Raw genomic sequence first — 18,239 nt, forward strand, 5'->3', positions numbered from 1 at the left:
TATTCGGCTGTAGCAGAAGGCAGTTTGTTGGCCGAAGGGCTGGAGAGCGGTACACGAATGAGTGTCTGCAGGCAACAGTGAAGCATGGTGGAGGTTCCTTACAAGCTTACCTTAATGGTCTCCTCATTGCTGAGAAGTACAGGCAGATACTTATCCATCATGCAATACCATCAGGAAGGCATCTGATTGGCCCCACATTTATTCTGCAGCATGACAACAACCCCAAACATACAGCGGAAGTCATTAAGAACTATCTTCAGCGTAAAGAAGAACAAGGAGTCCTGGAAGTGATGGTATGGCCCCCACAGAGCCCTGATCTCAACATCATCGAGTCTGTCTGGGATTCCATGATGAGAGAGAAGCAACTGAGGCTGCCTAAATCCACAGAAGGACTGTGGTTAGTTCTCCGAGATGTTTGGGCCGACCTACCTGCCGAGTTCCTTCAAAAACCGTGTGCAAGTGTACCTAGAAGAATTGATGCTGTTTTGAAGGCAAAGGGTGGTCATACCAAATACAGATTTGATGTAGATTTTTCTTCTGTTAACTCACTTTGCATTTAGTTAATTGATAAATATAATCTATTAACATGTCTATTTTTGAAAGCATTTTTACTTAACAGCATTTTTTCACACCTGCCTAAAACTTTTGCACAGTACTGTGTATGTTACTAAATACAATGTAATTACTTCCTGCTATAAATGATCTGCTTTTATACATCAGTGTTTACATTGGGAAAGTGAAGGGCAGTCCTGATTCTTAATGACAGATGATGACGTTGGTATCCATTATTTGTCAGTGTCCGAGTAGAAATTCTGATGAACCTCCAGATTTAGACGTGAAAACTCTGAATCACTTTATTGTAGAACTGGAGTCTTTTTGAGAGAATTCCTGTGGAGAACAGGATCGTATAACTAACTCTAATTCTTTAAGGCCTTTTCCACAAGTATTTCCTGGTAAAGGACTTTCATCCAAATATTAGTCTAACACTTTTTTTAAAATATATATTTTCGTTGTTTCTCTGAAAATTATTACAGCATTCCTTTAAGGCATTAAAAGCAGCCGATCTGAGCTATGTTTATATTATTATTATTATTATTATTATTATTATTATTATTATTATTATTATTATTATATCCCCTGTGGTTACAGTTTTAAAACCTAACCAGATGAAAAACCCTTTTTATTTCATAACCATCATATTTGTATTCTTTTTTTTTTTTAAGTACAAATTATGACCAAACCTTAGATATAACTGTTGCCTGGAAGATCGGAGTGATATGCTCAGATGAAGATGACAAAATGCAGCACAATTATAACAGACTGGGCTTTCCTGTAGCCACTAATCATCGACAGAATGAAGTCCCCAGTGCAGTAAGGGGGTACAAGCACTCGAGAAAGTTTTAAAAATGTAATGCCTTAGTACAGTTTTTAAACTATTCTCTTAAGCAGTCTATCTGAGTCTAGGGAGAAGCCTAAAATCTACTGCTGAAAAGTAAAGGAATTTGGTTTACTTTTCTGCAAGGGCAGCTGTACTTCCTGCTCAGTTTTCTTTGGCATGCCGTTATTCCAATTTACTAGAGCTCTGACTTCATGTTGGAAATTCACACAGGTGAGATTGTGATGATTACTGTCCAATTATTTGTCACTCAAAATGCTGTCAATAACTTCCAGCTAATCACTCAGCACTTCCCTCTTCAGAATAGCTGATTGCCAGAACGTGTACTACAGGCGCAGTTCTTAATTTTTTTACTATGTACTGAAAACCTTGAGGTTTGCAAGGTTACTATGTACAGCTGAATATCTTGCTTAGATCCTTTTGTATATGTTATTCTTATAAACTAAATATGCCCAACTCAACACCCTTTATCTATAATTGCATTACAAAACTAACACATTCATGAGATTTTAAAACCAAGCAATACAATATTTGATGTGCAGTCTACCAATTTACTTTAAAGTTACCTTCTTTTAATTTTTCGGCAAATACTCGGGTATTCTCATTGATAAAAAGTGATTTACAAAAACATGTTTTCATCATTTTAAAACAAGTGGGCAAACCAGTAACAGGTGAGGGGTTCAACAGTGAGTGTTTGGAAAATACTTCAGCGCCTTGCCTTTGAAGGTATTGCAGTGCACAGAGCCTAAGTTTGATGCATGCCAAGGCACATCTGAACACATTTATCATGATGATTGCTTTCTGAAATTAACAATAAATCACCTTCCCAGAATCTTCACATATTAATTGGACTGTAACCGTTTCCTTTTCAAAACTGTACAGCTCTCTTAAATTAGTGCTGTTAATGTAACCTGCATCACGTTGTTTTGAATACCTTCCAAGTGCAGTCAACCCTTTTTCTTTTTTCTTTTTTAACTTTCCCATGGTTCAATTTACAGTATAGTGCTTCTCTAAAGGATTGTTCCATTTAGCATGTGTTGCGTACAATGATAATTTGTCTTCCGAGAGTACAGAGTTTCTTGAGTTGGTGCTTATGTATCTAAAAGCCTGCTGAAGTCCAGCTTTGAACAAAATACATTTCTACATGAAGCTTATTTTGAGGTATTTTCAGGTTTTTATATTTGAGAAATTCTCTGGAGCATATTTCTAAATAGCACTTGGTAATATATATATATATATATATATATATATATATATATATATATATATATAGTTTTTCTTTGTTTAAATGAGATTTGGCAATAGCTCTTATTAGAACAGAGAGCATATTAAGATCTTTCTTCACACATCAGGAGTACTTTCCCACCAAACTAAGCTGAAAAATCTTTAATAAACCCATTGGAATAAAGACAAAATACAGCTCTTCACTTTCTTGTCAGAATTATTATCCTCAGTGGATCGAGTATGTTTTCTTAGTCTACAGTCAATCAAAGTTATTGTAAAAGTAGTTTAACTGCATAATGTTTTGCAGCTGAGACTAGTCCACGTTCAGCATTGATATAAATGTCTTTGTTTATCCATGTAAGTTAGCAGAACCAATAGAATAGTGCCAAGACAGAATAGGGGAAAATAACTATAAATTCTTCATCTTTATTAGTACTTTTATTCTCTTGTTCTTAATTCATGGTCTTACTGCACAGCTATATCACTCACCATTCCCATTGTCACAGGCAGGGATACCAAGCTATTGTTACATTGCTTACATTTCTTGCCACTTTACAAGCACTTATTTCCTATTAGTCATTACTCTACACTTATCAAAACATAACAGCGCAGAAAGTGTTCTGGATGAGATCCTCCAGATAGCTGAGGTTAAAAAACCTTTGTGAATCTTTGACAAGAGAACAAATACCCTTTGGAGATGCACAAGCATTACTTCTGTAGAGCACCATCTGAATTTTTTTTTTAAATGGTTTTGAGAGCCCCTGATAAATGACAGCTCACAGATAAATGAAAACATTTCAAATGGAGTGAGAATAATATCAATACACAAAGGCCTACAGCTTTTAGTTGAAAAATAACTAAACTTCAGAGAAATCTCCCTAATAATGGCATGCAATAGAGTTACTACATCATTTATGATCCTCCAATAGGACATATTTCCCTTTCCCAGATTTCCCATTTCCCTTGAGTCATTCTGTCAAATTAGTCCAACTTTATTGGTGCTTTCTTTATTGTTTTACTTGCATGGAGAGAAACTCAAGCTGTAGCTGTTTCATTTATGCATTTTTAATCCAGATTTAGGCAAATTCAACCCCAGTTAACTTTATGTTTGCCATTGGTTTATCGTCACTTTTTTTTCTTATTCATTTAACAAGTCTAATCAAATTTAGCACAGTGAAATGTATTTGATGGGATTATGCAAAATATAAATCTGAGTTTCTTTTGAGACAGGTTTAGCAAAACATATAGTTTCTTGCATGTATTTTAAAATGCAAGGAGAGACAGACATATATTACATCAGTGTGGGTGTCTTTGGGATACTGTCATAGATCACAATAGCAAACAGTTTTGCAGCAACAATGGAATTACTAAAATACTTACATTTTATGTAGGACTAGGCACACACCTGGCCAATTAATTTAAATGTTGTCAAGTGCAATGTACTCCATGCAGGTAGCAGGAATGTACTTTAATAAAATAATATGGGTGGTAATGAACTTGAATAAGCAACCTTTTTTTATTTTTTCATTGTTATTGAAATAATGACGATGCTTGGCTAAGAAAACAAATGTCAATTTTAAATAAATGGAAGTAGTAACAGAATTATGTGATGCATTAGTAAGATTTAATTTTTAATACTGTATTGATTTGTGGTCACATAATTAAAAGGTTATTGCTGTCCTGGAAAGAGAGAAGATTGTAGCATTGATCAGTTACAAGCAACAAAAGAGCAAGATAGGAAAATGGGTTTATTTAATCTGTAACCATTCCTTTGTATGTTAACCTTCTGGTAGAATAACAGTTACAAAAGACGAATTAGGCTAACTAATGTGGCTATAATCTTAGGGCAGAGTTGAGGTTTAAAATGCAGGGAATTTTCAAATAATTAGGCTGTTTTTTTCTTAAAGGTAAATGCATGCAGGTTTTTTTCAGAGTTGGAAACAATGGTCTAGCAATATCTTGCAAATAAATAAATTAGTGTCTGTTTGTTTGTTTGTTTATGACTACAACATATTTGTTTATCTTTCTTTTATCATCCTATCACCATGCTTGTTTATGGAAAGAGTGCAGGACCTTGGACAGCTCTTCACAGAAAGTTCAAATGAACAAATGTCCATTTTGACAAGAACTTCCATAAACATTCAAACACATTAACAATGCAAGTATCTAGGGTTGGGTTGAAATCAAAATTTGAACTATCCACTAATCCCAAGTACAAACCATTTGTTTTGTTTGTGTGTTTGTGTTGATCTGTTGCACATAAAATGGCAATATATTCTCAGAAAGCTGATAGGATGTGTGGGAAGATTATTGTTGATAAAATTGCTGGGAGTTTATGTCATATACCAAAGTAATATTTCATTACTGTGCAGTTTACTCAGTTTAGTCACAAATACTAAAAAGTGGTTGTTATTGCAGCTCCCAAATGAAATTATTACTTGAGTAACTTTCTTTTAGTGTTACATGATATTAAGCTTTTCGACTGTGTTTTGTATGTTTTATCTGTTTTTGTTATTTATGCTTAATGGGGCTTTTTAATAATAGACAAATGGATCTTAAAATGTAGTGAAATTATGAAACTTGAGAAAACTTACAAATTAAAATAAAAGGTTTAAATTAAGTACACTGAGTTACTCCAATGTGTAACCTAAATACACATATGCTGTACAATATGTTGATGTTTAATTATTGTATGTGTTTAACTGTACAAGTTTATTACTAATGTAAGTGTAATGAATGTGTGCACTAATTTTAGTTTGTCCTGAATTTTAGAGAAGGAACTGACCTTTCTTGTGTTTCATGTTTTTAATGAAGCCACTAGATGGCACAAACTCCATATACGTATAGTGCCACAGGTAAAGTGTCAGAATCTGAAAGTGTGGTATTCTGTAGCGATACAAATAATGTAAGTGCGATATTTATTTTTTGTATGTAGGAAATATGGTATGTGTAATATGTACACTAAGTGTGTGTGCAAAGACATGAATTCAGCAAACCTTTTGAAAAATGTGAATGTATTTTATGTAATAAACCCCACCGTGCTTTATTTATGTGTTGAATTTCATTTTTACGGGATGTACTTTCGGAGATCCTATTTGATTAAATTAAAGCATCTCGGTTTTCGAAAAATATGGATTTCAATCTCTCTCTATATATAAAACTATCTAAAACGTTTCAACATTAATGGGAGAAAAAAAAACTCGACAAAAAGGAATATATATCAATGTCGTCCAATAGCAATAGAACATGTCATGTCCCAGAATGATACATTTCTAAAACATGTCCAATATTAAGAGTGTCTATACGGTCTTCTAATTATGACTTGTTGGCAAATACAACTAGTCTTTTTATTAACAATGTATCGTTGTACATAATAATTCATAATGATGAACCGTACTGTTAACATATTGTGAATTTGTTTTATTTATTTATTATTCATGTTATTATTATCTATTATTATTATTATTATTAATAATAATAATAATAATAATAATAATAATAATAATAATAATAATAATAATAGGAAGAAGAAGAAGAAGAACAACAACAAGAAGGTGAGTATGCTCATCATGGCGTTTTTAAAGTAGCGTTAAACGAGTTTCATATTATAATATTATAGAAATGTATTTATTTTCCTTTGAGAGCGAAAAATGTTTATGTCTCTGAAGTACTTATGTATAATAATAATAGTAATAATAATAATGTAATACAATCGAAACTACTGTATTCCAATTGGTATAGACATAAATGGTAAGTTATATGGTAATTAATTAGGCTACAAATGGTTCAAAGAATTCAAAGTTTTCTGTTGCTGTAATTCACCATCTTTCACCTCAAAGGAAAATTATATATTAAAAATAAAATTAATAGTGCAATATTTAATACACTCAATTGCGAGTGGTTTTGTTATAATGGATGTCTTTCAAGTGTTGAATTTAAATCAGACCACCCATTTCGTTTGTTTACAAGCATGGATATTGTGGAATTGTATTTTTATTTTATTTTTATTGTGGGTTTAATTAATCAAGGAACAAGTCTGTTTAACTGGGATCGAGACTGCTGGTGGCAACAAATTATATTTTTATAATGCTTTACGAATATACAAAAACAGCCATATATATATATATATATATATATATATATATATATATATATATATATATATATATATAATGTAATTTATGAGGAGGAATAGTACAAAAATGGTAGGCCAGCACACCTGAGCAAACAAGACTCGGGGAAAAAAACAACTGGAGGTGTATCTGAAAAGATTTGCGCTGTTTTTTAATACTGTTTAATACTGTAATGGTGTTTAATATAATAACGGCTGTCCTCACATTTACAATTTACAATAATATTTAAGTAATGTATTGTTTAAAAAAAAACTAAAAACAAACAGGAAGAAATATAGTCTAGGTGAAAATAAATGTATTTAAAATATATTTAAAGCATCTTTAGAAGTAAAATAATGCCCCTTTTTATCAAGTTGTTTCACATGGTTTTCGGTAGGGTTGAAAGGAATTAATAGTTTCACAGTTAAAGTTTAGGAAATGCCATTGACCATACGACGACGACGATTATTATTAGGCTACTAATCACTTGTATTTAACTGAATAAAACATTGTAAACATGTCTGATATGGGATGCTGTTTCATAGTCATACTTCATTGTAATAATATTCTTCACTGCAAGTGCGAGAGTGTGATACATTCATGCATTAATGTAAAATTGTATGAAAAGGGGTTAACAGGAGTACACTGTGCATTGTTTATACATATTTCACACTTTTTAGTTTTTTCTGAATTAGGCTATGTATGTGAGATAGGTCACTTAGTTCCTTCTCGGCACAAAAGTCCTTCTACAGTCCATCACTAAGGTCGAGTCTAAATGTAACCCTCAAGTTTGGTTTAAAAAAGGGCTCGTTTTGAAATGTATTTTGACATCGCATACATCTACATAGACATCATCAAAACGATAGTGCTCATTCATGATGGCAAAGCTCTGGGGTTCATAGGTAAGAACCAGCTACAGACTTATATAAAGCACACAAACAGACAAAATCTTAAATACGGCCTTTACGATTCGCCATTACGTGTACCATATATTCTTTTTCGGTCATGAAATGCTGATTTTAGGTTTAATTAGCAGTTTATAGGCTATACTACTACTACTTTAAATAATAATAATAATAATAATAATAATAATAATAATAATAATAATAATAATAATAATGATTAGTATTGTGGAGGTATAGGAGTAGTGGTATAGCAGAATATTTTAACAAAGACAAATGTCTTCTTATAGGTTAACAAATATTATGATACACTATATCATTATAATGTAATAATATATAATATTATAATTATATAATTATATATACATTATAAAGTATAAAAGTATATATAGATATTATTGATGATAGATACACACAGACGAAAATTAAAAGTCACTCATTAACTACCATTTAGTCCCTCAACCCTCAGCGATGCATTTAAGAGTAAAGTCTGTATTTTTTGTGCATCATCATCATCATGTATTTATTTTTGCGCTAAGAGGTATTTAGAATGCATAAGGGAAACTGTTTTTCACCACATGGTTTATATTCTTCTGCACATCACTATTTTTTTTATGATTGATGTTTCTACATTCTGCACACAAAAATACATATATATGTCGTTATATACAAGGATATCAAAGTCTAACAAGACTCTAATAATGCCATTTATAGTCGGTATATTTACCTGAAAAGGAGGTGGTGGGCAATTGTGGTTAAGAATATGGGCTGCATTTTAAATTGTGTTTGTAAACTCTTTATCGAGTGAATTTACCAAACCAAGGTCCCATTCCTGTGCAGAAAATATAACCGTAGCTTCAGCAGACATCAGCTTTTATTAAAATGCTATCTCTTCACAATCAGTTGTCCTAGATACTGATGTTGTTGGTATTCCCTACAAATTGCCTGTGCTTGGCTCAGTGACTAAAGGGTTAACACTTTCCAGGGAGTATTAAGTACCCCGGCCTGCTATTACCATTAGGGATGGCCAATCAGGATGTCCCATTCCTTTTGCTTTGTCCAATAGGAGAGGCTGAGGGATTGCTGTCAGTCACAGGTAAGAAATGATACCAGAACTGGCTGAAAAAGGAGAGGAAAGGGAGACAGACTTGGGACAGTGAGAGAGTTGCCAGATGTGGAGAATCCAGCACAAGAAAACAACGTGAGGATCCCATTTTGAGCGAAAACGCATGCGGGGAGCAATGAGATCACTTAACCAGTCCAGGAAGAGAAGTGGATCTACCAGTCCATAAAGAACGGGGATATATAGCCGTATTGATTTCCAATCTTGCACTTTTAAAGAAGGGCGATTGCGTGAAAATGGCCGTTCGCAACACCTTAACGCCTTTCTCCATCCAAGCCATTTTAAACAAAAAAGACGAAAGCAGACATGTGCCAGAGCTGGACGTCTGCTTTCCCCAGACAACCTGTTGGAAAATATTCGGGGATGTGGAGAACGCATCTGGAGATTGCTCGTCTCCTTGCAAAAGTGAAGGGGAGGCTTGCTTGGCCAGCGACCAAAAGAGTTACGACTCGGATTCGGGTCTCAGTGAGGAGAATGACAGCAAGGCCCTTCCCGTTTGCAAGCCGGAGAAGGACACGGACCCTGGCAGCCCGGAGTTACTGGCAGGGAGCTTGCAGGACGAAACAGACCCGGAGTCCACAGCCATTGAAAACGCAGCGGGTCTCAGTGACTGTGAAATGTCCGCAGACGCCTCGGGTAAGTTTGGGGGTCCAATTATGTTTACGCCCAGTGCTATAACTTTTCATAAGAGCATGAGAAAGTGTACAAACGACAGGAGGCCATTCATATGAATAACTAAGTGATCCTAGTTTAAAATGTGCCCGAATTGTCATCTTCAGCCGCATCGCTGGGGAGTGCGCCTCACTCATCTAGGTGACGTGCAGTGGGTTTGACTAATGCATGCAATGTCACACAGGACCAGACTGGGCCAAAGAAGCAAAACAAAACATTAAAATGCCAAAATGCAAAAGCCCACACATCCCTGAGGCAATTTAAGACGATGTGGTAAACACTTGCCCTGACCTCGCCATGCACTGGCACACGCTTCCCAGTTGGTATAGTCGCCGACCGCACTTCGAGGGTGGGGGGTGGGCGCACTGTGATGTGCAGAGAGAGGAAAGGGTGCGAGTCAGACCCCCCCCCCCGCCTGATTTTGTGTCCCCGCTTGTCCCCGCAGGTGCGCGCGCGCAGCCCCCCGCGCAGAGGAAGAAGCGCTCGCGGGCCGCCTTCTCGCACGCGCAGGTCTTCGAGCTCGAGCGGCGCTTCGGCCACCAGCGCTACCTGTCCGGCCCCGAGCGCGCCGAGCTGGCGGCCTCGCTGAAGCTCACCGAGACGCAGGTCAAGATCTGGTTCCAGAACCGCCGCTACAAGACCAAGCGCCGCCAGATGGCCGCCGACCTGCTGGCGTCGGCCCCGGCGGCCAAGAAAGTGGCCGTGAAGGTGCTGGTGCGGGACGACCAGAGACAGTACGGCCCCGGGGAGCTGCTGCGGCCCCCGCTGCTGTCGCTGCAGCCCTCCTACTACTACCCGTACGCGTACTGCCTGCCCGCCTGGACGCTGTCGGCCTGCGCGGCGAACCAGTGAGCATCTCGGCTCGGAGCACCGACAACCAAAAACAGAGGACAGGAACTGAAAAGTATTTATTTTCCGTTCATATAAAGACAGCTATTGTATTGGGGTTTTAAACTGAACCGCCCAGTGTAGACTGTTTCATGGTATCCATGTTGTGGCTATTTATAGTATTGACTGAAACATACTAAGGACTTCCTTCTCGGTTGCACACACAAGTTGTGCAAACTCAACTGGACTATTGCTCAAAATAGGCCGCGGTGGCTGAATGCACCCACGTTTTCTCACTATGTCGCGGCGAAACGTGTCGTCAGAAAGGACTGCGCTGTCAGTGGTTCTCAAATACTCGAGCTGTTACTGCTTTACTTTACTGAGATTATAGGGTAAGACTTTCCAGCACTTTTTTTCCTCCCCCACACGTAGAGGTAGTGTTTCTGTCTGCTATGTCTTGGGAAGTGTGTGTAATTGTTGAGCATCCTAACTGACTTGAGGCCTACGATTGTGGTGGGAACTGAGAAGAGAGCATCCCAATTAAAATGTATCTATTTTCTAACCGTTGCTCGCTATTTGTTCTTTGCAAATTATTAAAACATGAAATCGTGTACAAACTTCATTAAAACTGCCATTTATATTTATTTGATCATCTACGAATTTGTATTATGTAATAGTATACGTCTTGTACTTGTAGACGCAAGCACACGCATATATGTGGGCTGTACACATAGATACATACATGCACACACACGAATTAACGTGCCATTATTGCATTAGTCTGTGTCTGTGATGCTGTTTTTATATCCTTATGGAAAACAGAAATAATGTATTTAGAAATCAGTTGGTAGTACCTCTTTATGTTAACTAGAGTATGGACTTTTGTACAAATTACTAAAGACAAACACATTGATATGAAAGTGTCTCAAGAGTGACAACGTCCTGGCATATCCGTTGAATAGGATTTTAGGGAATGTATCCCTCTCTTATTACATGTATAAAAATAATCGTCATTATTGTCATCATGTTGTATTCCTAAATACGCATGTTTTATTGTTGGAGGGTAAAGGAATAATGTCGCTTTATAAAATAATGTATTATAAATGAAAAAATGAGATCTAAACAGTAAGTGACTCAACAGTTATTAAAATGTAATTGATTAAATACATATAAACTTAACAATGCTATTTTAAATAGCCTACACAGCACGCATTCCGAATTATTGTGGATAAAAACCTATTTCTGTCTATGCCCGCCATTTCCCGACTACTAAGGAGATCAGAAATGTTGTCGGTTGTATTTATTGATGAGGTTACAGGTAACTTTTTATTATAATTTTATTTTAGCGTTTGTTAATACTGTATATAAAAAATAATAATAACTATAACCCTGGTTGAGAGAGGGCAGCAGGGGCCGGTGGGTCTAGGAAATCAGCACTAGCCTCAGCCTATAGAGCTGAGAATATCACTGGTATGCTCACTCTGTAAAACCATGATCGCCACATGAGACAAACACATTTTATGAGTTGTTAGTGTCATTTTGTATGCTACATTAGTATTTGTACAATTGCTACGTTACAAAGACATGCAACTATTCCCTTAAGTGATGAACTACACAATACCTTAGGGGAATAGAAACTTAAGGCCATTACTAAGGATTCATTTATACATTATTGCAAATCATCTGAATGAAGGGATAAACACTTATGTAAACAAGCTGAACTTGACAAAATAAGAATATAAAACATCGTCCGTGTCTCCCAGGGCATGAATCCAGTGTCCTGGTTTGCCTAGGGCTTGTGACTGGCCTATTGTGCCTGGTACCTCGTATTCTTCTTCAAACTAGGCTAATGTATCTGGTATACTTCAAGCTGATTTGTTTGAAACTTCCCCACTCCTTCGGCCTGGTAAATAGCACTGTTCCTTTGGAAAGGCATGCATTCTGATTTAAAGTTAACATCTTTGGTCGGACATTAGTCACAACTTACTTCTATATCACTTGTCACCCGATCAGATGTGTTTTTGCAATTTAAGACAACAAAACGGATAAACTGCTTTGACATGTATGTGTGGTTATAACATGGGTTATTTAGATACAGTTCTGTCACCAGATTAAAGTGTTCACAGAGTTCAGGGATGGTAAATTATAAACAGAAGTCCTCTGTCGCTTGTTAACTATTTTCATAGTGACGTGGAAGCCGTTTAAAACCGTCTTAATATTATTCAACACAATAATATACAAAAATCTGATCAATAATTACGTTTTTTTTTTTAACGCTGGTTGCGTTGGTATGGGGAGGGGGGCGGAGCTTGGGCCATTTAAACAATCTTTCAGCATTATTTACATGGTGTAGACCTGATTATCTTATCTTACAGGTTAAACATCATCATTACTATAATTTTGCATATGAAATATTCAACATCACTCCGAGTATGCTTAAGGCTGCGTGTCATGGAAAGTGTTAAGCCCGGGTAAATAAAGAAACTTGGCTCCCCGGCTGAATCACTGCACTGTGCTCTCACACATGACTTGCTAACTTCAATCATGGACTAACGTAAAATACAAAACAGACGAACAGTCGTTTAGGTTTCAGTCTCGGCCTAAATTAAAATCCTGACAAACCGGCTGATAGCAAACTAGAAACACGCATTAACAGCGGTTGTAGTGATGAGAAGAAAACAACATCTGGCCCCAAATCAAAAACTTTGATGCAACTTGCAATAGCAGAATACAATCACAGAACCTTGTGGTAGATTTGATTATGTAGAGAGAAAGCAATAGTGATCATAGTATATTGCAATTACGAATATCTGCTGGTATTGATTTGGTAAAATAACGTATTATTTTAGATTGTAACATACATTTGTTTATTAGTTGTCATAGGAGCGTTTTTATCAATTCATAATCAATGCAATTCTGTATAGCTAAAATTATGGTTATATTAACTTTCCTAAAATAGTACAGTGAAAAGGAAGGACATAAGAACTATCCTGTCAAAATTACAGCATTCCGAAAGATATAAAGCTATAGAAGGTTTTTCCAAAAATACAGTTTCAGTGCGAACAAAACTTTTAAATGCAATGAACCAATAGCCTCAGACACTGTGTGAAATGTATAACTGATGAGTGCGTAATGTATTCGATCCTTGTTGGAAATAACGAGGCGAAGGTCAGCGAAACTAAATGAACTCAGGCTCAAGGATTGTGCACTTCTGTCACATACTATTTGTGCAGTGAAAGGTAAGCAATACCACTTTCGTACATGCGCATAGGAAACAGAAATTAAGATGCTAGGTCTTAAGAAATCACGATTCTTTTTTAAATAATCTGTCATTTTCTCAATTTTGAAATGCAAGATATTAAATATATCGGCCTAATTGGGCATTTTATGTGGAATATACGATTAACTCTTCATTTATGAAAGAGCTTTATAGCGAAATACAGGCCTACGTGTGTGTGTATTTAAATATTGTAGCAGGCCTATCCCTTTGGCACAATGAAAAATGCAAACTTTCAAGCACATAAAGAATATATTCAGCCAACAAGGGTCTTGCTATGTCGTAAGCCCTGAGTTAATAAGACCTCAATTTAATTAAATACACTTAGAACACCTATGTTAAAAACAAGTCAATGTTGTTGGGTTTCATGTTTTTTTTTTTTTACAAATGACTGAGTGTGATTATGGATAACATGTTGTGTACATTTGTGTACACAACACTGGCACTGTATTGTAATATTACGATAAATACAAGCACTGTGATGGACTATTTAGGATACATCCTACACAGAGCACACAAACAGCTGCACAAAATGTGTCAATAGCCTATTGGTAACATATTGATTGTATAGAACTTCAACATATTCGTTTTGAGGGTGTGCGTCTTTAACAATATGCACAATTTGTTGATCAAACTGAAATGAACAGATACATAATTTTATAAAATTCAGAAAAAAAACACTGTACTGTGTACTGTACATATTTCGTTTTACACAATATGTGATTAGATTACAACCATGATGAAGGCAATGTTAATTTAGATTATGTATTAGAATGTCTCAAATGTTGAAAATAATACAAGGCGGTAGCATATCCAAGAAGCGATGACATACGTTTGGTATTAAAATCCCAAAACAACATGCTTTCCTAAAATTATATTTATTGACACTGACATATTAACAAAAACCTTGGGCTGTTAGTTGTGGGGTGGTTTCCACACAGTTTGGTTAATCCCCGTTTGAACATCGTATTAACATAAGAACTGCAATATGGATGTGAGGATACGATATATACGACAGAAAAAGCCAAGGTATGCTGTCTATGATTACATTGAAATAGAAAAGACCATGCAATTAACATTTTATGTTAAACGGGTAATCATGAATTAAACGCTAAACTAACATCTATAAACTAGAAAATGCAACGCTAATCATTATTTTTCCAAAAGGTTTAAGCTTCTACTGGATTTATTAGGATTAATATTTTATAAAGGCAAATGCCCTTAATATAACTTAATATACAAATCAAAGACAGTCCAATTATGAGTATGAAAATGATGATGATAATTACTGAGCTGTAAGTGTATTACACTGGACGTTTGGGAACAGATCGCATTTTACATTTTATTTTCTGTGGGTTACTTTATTATTACATTTAAAATATTGATGGCACCAGTTCAGTAATTCGAATATTGATTTCCCTACCCTTATAAAAATCTAATTTCACTTTGGAGATTAGCCATGGCACGAATTCATAAGGGAAATATTTACGAGAGGGTCTTTAGCATAATAAATGCATCGGTTCCTTTATTTTAATCTGCTGTACACAAATGGGTTCACATTGAATGTACGTGATTTGTCATGTAATACCACCAAGACGCACCAGCGGTCCACCCCACATCCTTTGTCACGAATTGTCCATGTCATATCATGTCTGCATAGAGCTATCTGATATAGCAACATGTTTAGCTTTGTCTGTTGCTGCATCTTTTGATCATTGACGAGTACATACAGAAACCCTCTTCAGCTGTATAGACAACAAACCCCATTGTGATATTAAAAAAATAACAAATACGAAGCAGAATTATGTTCTGAAATATGTTGTGATGTTTCTACACCCTGTTGGTTGTTATGACTCGGTTACATCCCAGGCCGACCTTTGTAGAGTCGTTCCAAGATTCGTGAAACAACTGAAAACAACAAAAGAAAACACATAGGCTAATATGACATGACATTAATGATCTTTTATTATTATTAATATGAATATTATTATTATTATTATTATTATTATAATAATAATAATAATAATAATAATAATAATAATAGTATTACTACTACTACTACTACTACTACTACTACTACATCTGTTTTTTGAATTCTTAAGCATGACATTTATAGAAAACCTTCGGTATGGACACTAATTACTGCTGAGATTTCAGATTTAGTATGTATTAACAGCTACCAGCTTTTTATAAGTTAAAACTGATGCAATTTTAATGTTTCCAGAAAGCAAATCGTGCTTGAAAATATTGTAGTCGCCAATTAAAAATCATATTAGACAGGAGGTGTTGAGGACATATGGGTCTTGTAGGAGCAACATACTATTAATCAAATCTCTGTCAAGAACTGTGTGCCAACGAGCACATACATATACTGCTGCTATGCTTTCAGATTCCCTCCTAATGATCACAGCAGCCTTTTATTTCAATCCACGCTGTTTCCGTTACTCCAGTGATCAAGGGGGTTCAGTCCATCAAATCGTGCATTTTATAATCATGAAGTATTGTAGGAACTAATGTATTTACTGTGAGATCACATTGATTTGTTTCTTAAATGGAAAAGGTCCCATTAAACAATCTGACACGTTTGTTGAAATTACGTTTGCAGACATTCTGATGTGATGCATTGTGTTTTTTTTTTTGTTAAAATGGTGATGTTATAACCCTTGTAAAGCTGCATATGTGAAATATATGTGGAAGATGGTATGTTAGTGTTTGTTAAACCATATAAGTCGCCTTAGCTATATTATTTACTACTACTAACAGTAGTAGTAGTAGTAGTAGTAGTAATAATAATAATAATAATAATAATAATAATAATAATAATAATAATAATAATCAAAGTTATGAGCCCATAGATCTGTTGTATGCCTTAATACGTCCTCATTAATCGATACAATACTTCTAGGCCTACTGCTGCTTCTACAATAACGGCTATATCGGTATATTATTTGGCCTACTAGCACTATCATTACCGAAAGCAACAAAACTATACCGACGAACCATAATTTAGACCTAATTGAACAGGGACTGTGCTGCACTATCGGTTATGTACTGTAAATTTACTTTTAAATGTATGTGCCCATAGTTATTATTTTTAATGATTGAAAATCAACTGATGAAAACACAATTTCAAGAAAGACAAATATTCAACAAATAGGTGAGACTCTATATCATATTATGAAAAAAAAACAAAGACATTGGGTTTATCTTACACCAACACATTTAACCGTCAAAAGCAATGTTTTCCAGATAATGACAATGAAAGGTTTACTATATATATATATATATATAGTAAATTTAACCCAATTTAACCCAACCATAGACTACCTTATTCATTTATTTTTTTCCAATGTTGTCCTTTTACAGTCATACACAAATGACCAATTATCCAAACTGTTCAGTAGCGATGCGTTTTGGTTGCTGAAACTCCTGGCTACTATTGTGTAAGCGCATTGGAGCTGGGGAAGGGCCACTCACCTCAATCAGCCAGTTACTTCGGTAACTCCCTGGCCAAAGGGACGGGCAGCCGGTCTTCCTTCATGACGTTTCACTGCATTAGTGGAAACACCTGCAGGACTGTGCGCCAACATACAATAGTCCACAGTGGCCTCAGCACTCGGATATCAGTGGCTAAGGACATGTAATAAGATTTGTTTTGACAACAAAATAGTGACAGCTGAAGTAAGGATATTTCTCTCGCCATGTGTCCACTTTCTCTCTATAGTACACACGACTGTGCCCAAGCAGCAAACACGCACACTGCAGTGATTCCACTTAGACTGCATTTTGTGGTCAGTATCAAATTATATATTATACATTATTACTTTTATCATCATCAGTATTATTATCATTATTATTATTATTAAAATTAATAAATGAAACCCTCCATCAATTCACATACGTAAAGTTGAATCGCAACTCTGGGTGAAGATGAATATGAATTAATTCATTGAGATGAATAATTAAATAATTAAATTATTTAAATGCTGCAGTAGACTACACAGCAACCGCGATAAATTGGAAGTCCAAATTAAGCCTGTTAAACCAGTGGCTTTTTACATGAATTACATTTTCTTCTGTAATACATTTAAAGTCAAATACCTTCCCAATATTACTTTTTTAATTGATTCTATAACTTTGATTTGATCTATATTTTAAACACTTTTTACTTTTTAATTTCTTAAATGTGCCCGTTTGATGCTAACCAGTCATTTATTCCATGAGCTGCTTCCGCAGTGAGACAAGACATTATTCATATTTATCCTAAAGCTGAACAGGTAGAAAACTGATGGGCTATCTTTAACTAGAAACTAGCTTTCCTGGTGTTTAGGATCATTATTTTATAATTATTAACGATTGCATCTACATCATGGGCCGGATTAAATAAAAACTTTGACCCACTCGCTAATAGCAAACCACAAACCTGTACATCATAGCCGTTACATTTCTGATTAGAAGAAAGTGGCATCTTACTAAAAATGAAGCTGCAACTGAGTACAGATCTGTAGTTTTCTATTAGCGGGTGGGTCAACATTTTATTTTAATCCGGCCCCATGTGCTTCAACACCATCAAACCTCTAAAAAGTCCTATGCAATTAGATTTGTCGGCTATTTGTGCCTTTTACGTTACCATTTAAATAATATAAGTTGCATGTTCAAATAATAAATTAATACAATAGTTACTTAATTGTAGCATTTAAAAATG

At 35.4% G+C, this 18,239-nt stretch overlaps 1 protein-coding gene across 1 annotated transcript; it reads left to right on the plus strand.

Annotated features, from left to right (window-relative positions):
- The first annotated feature begins 8,751 nt into the window (after positions 1 to 8,751).
- nkx3-2 (NK3 homeobox 2) lies at positions 8,752 to 10,819 on the plus strand. Its single transcript, XM_066720015.1, has 2 exons — positions 8,752 to 9,393; positions 9,875 to 10,819. Exons 1-2 carry the CDS (start codon positions 8,994 to 8,996, stop codon positions 10,279 to 10,281), a joined length of 807 nt encoding a protein of 268 aa, XP_066576112.1. The 5' UTR covers positions 8,752 to 8,993; the 3' UTR covers positions 10,282 to 10,819.
- The last annotated feature ends 7,420 nt before the right edge of the window (positions 10,820 to 18,239 follow it).

This window comes from Amia ocellicauda, chromosome 13 (genome assembly GCF_036373705.1).
Source record: "Amia ocellicauda isolate fAmiCal2 chromosome 13, fAmiCal2.hap1, whole genome shotgun sequence".
In the NCBI taxonomy this organism is placed as follows: Eukaryota; Metazoa; Chordata; class Actinopteri; order Amiiformes; family Amiidae; genus Amia; species Amia ocellicauda.

Excerpts from the sequence above, each read along its gene's own strand:
- nkx3-2 (XM_066720015.1), top strand. The coding sequence starts at position 8,994 with ATGGCCGTTCGCAACACCTTAACGCCTTTCTCCATCCAAGCCATTTTA. Across the intron at positions 9,394-9,874 it reads AATGTCCGCAGACGCCTCGG|GTGCGCGCGCGCAGCCCCCC; the intron begins GTAAGTTTGGGG and ends TTGTCCCCGCAG.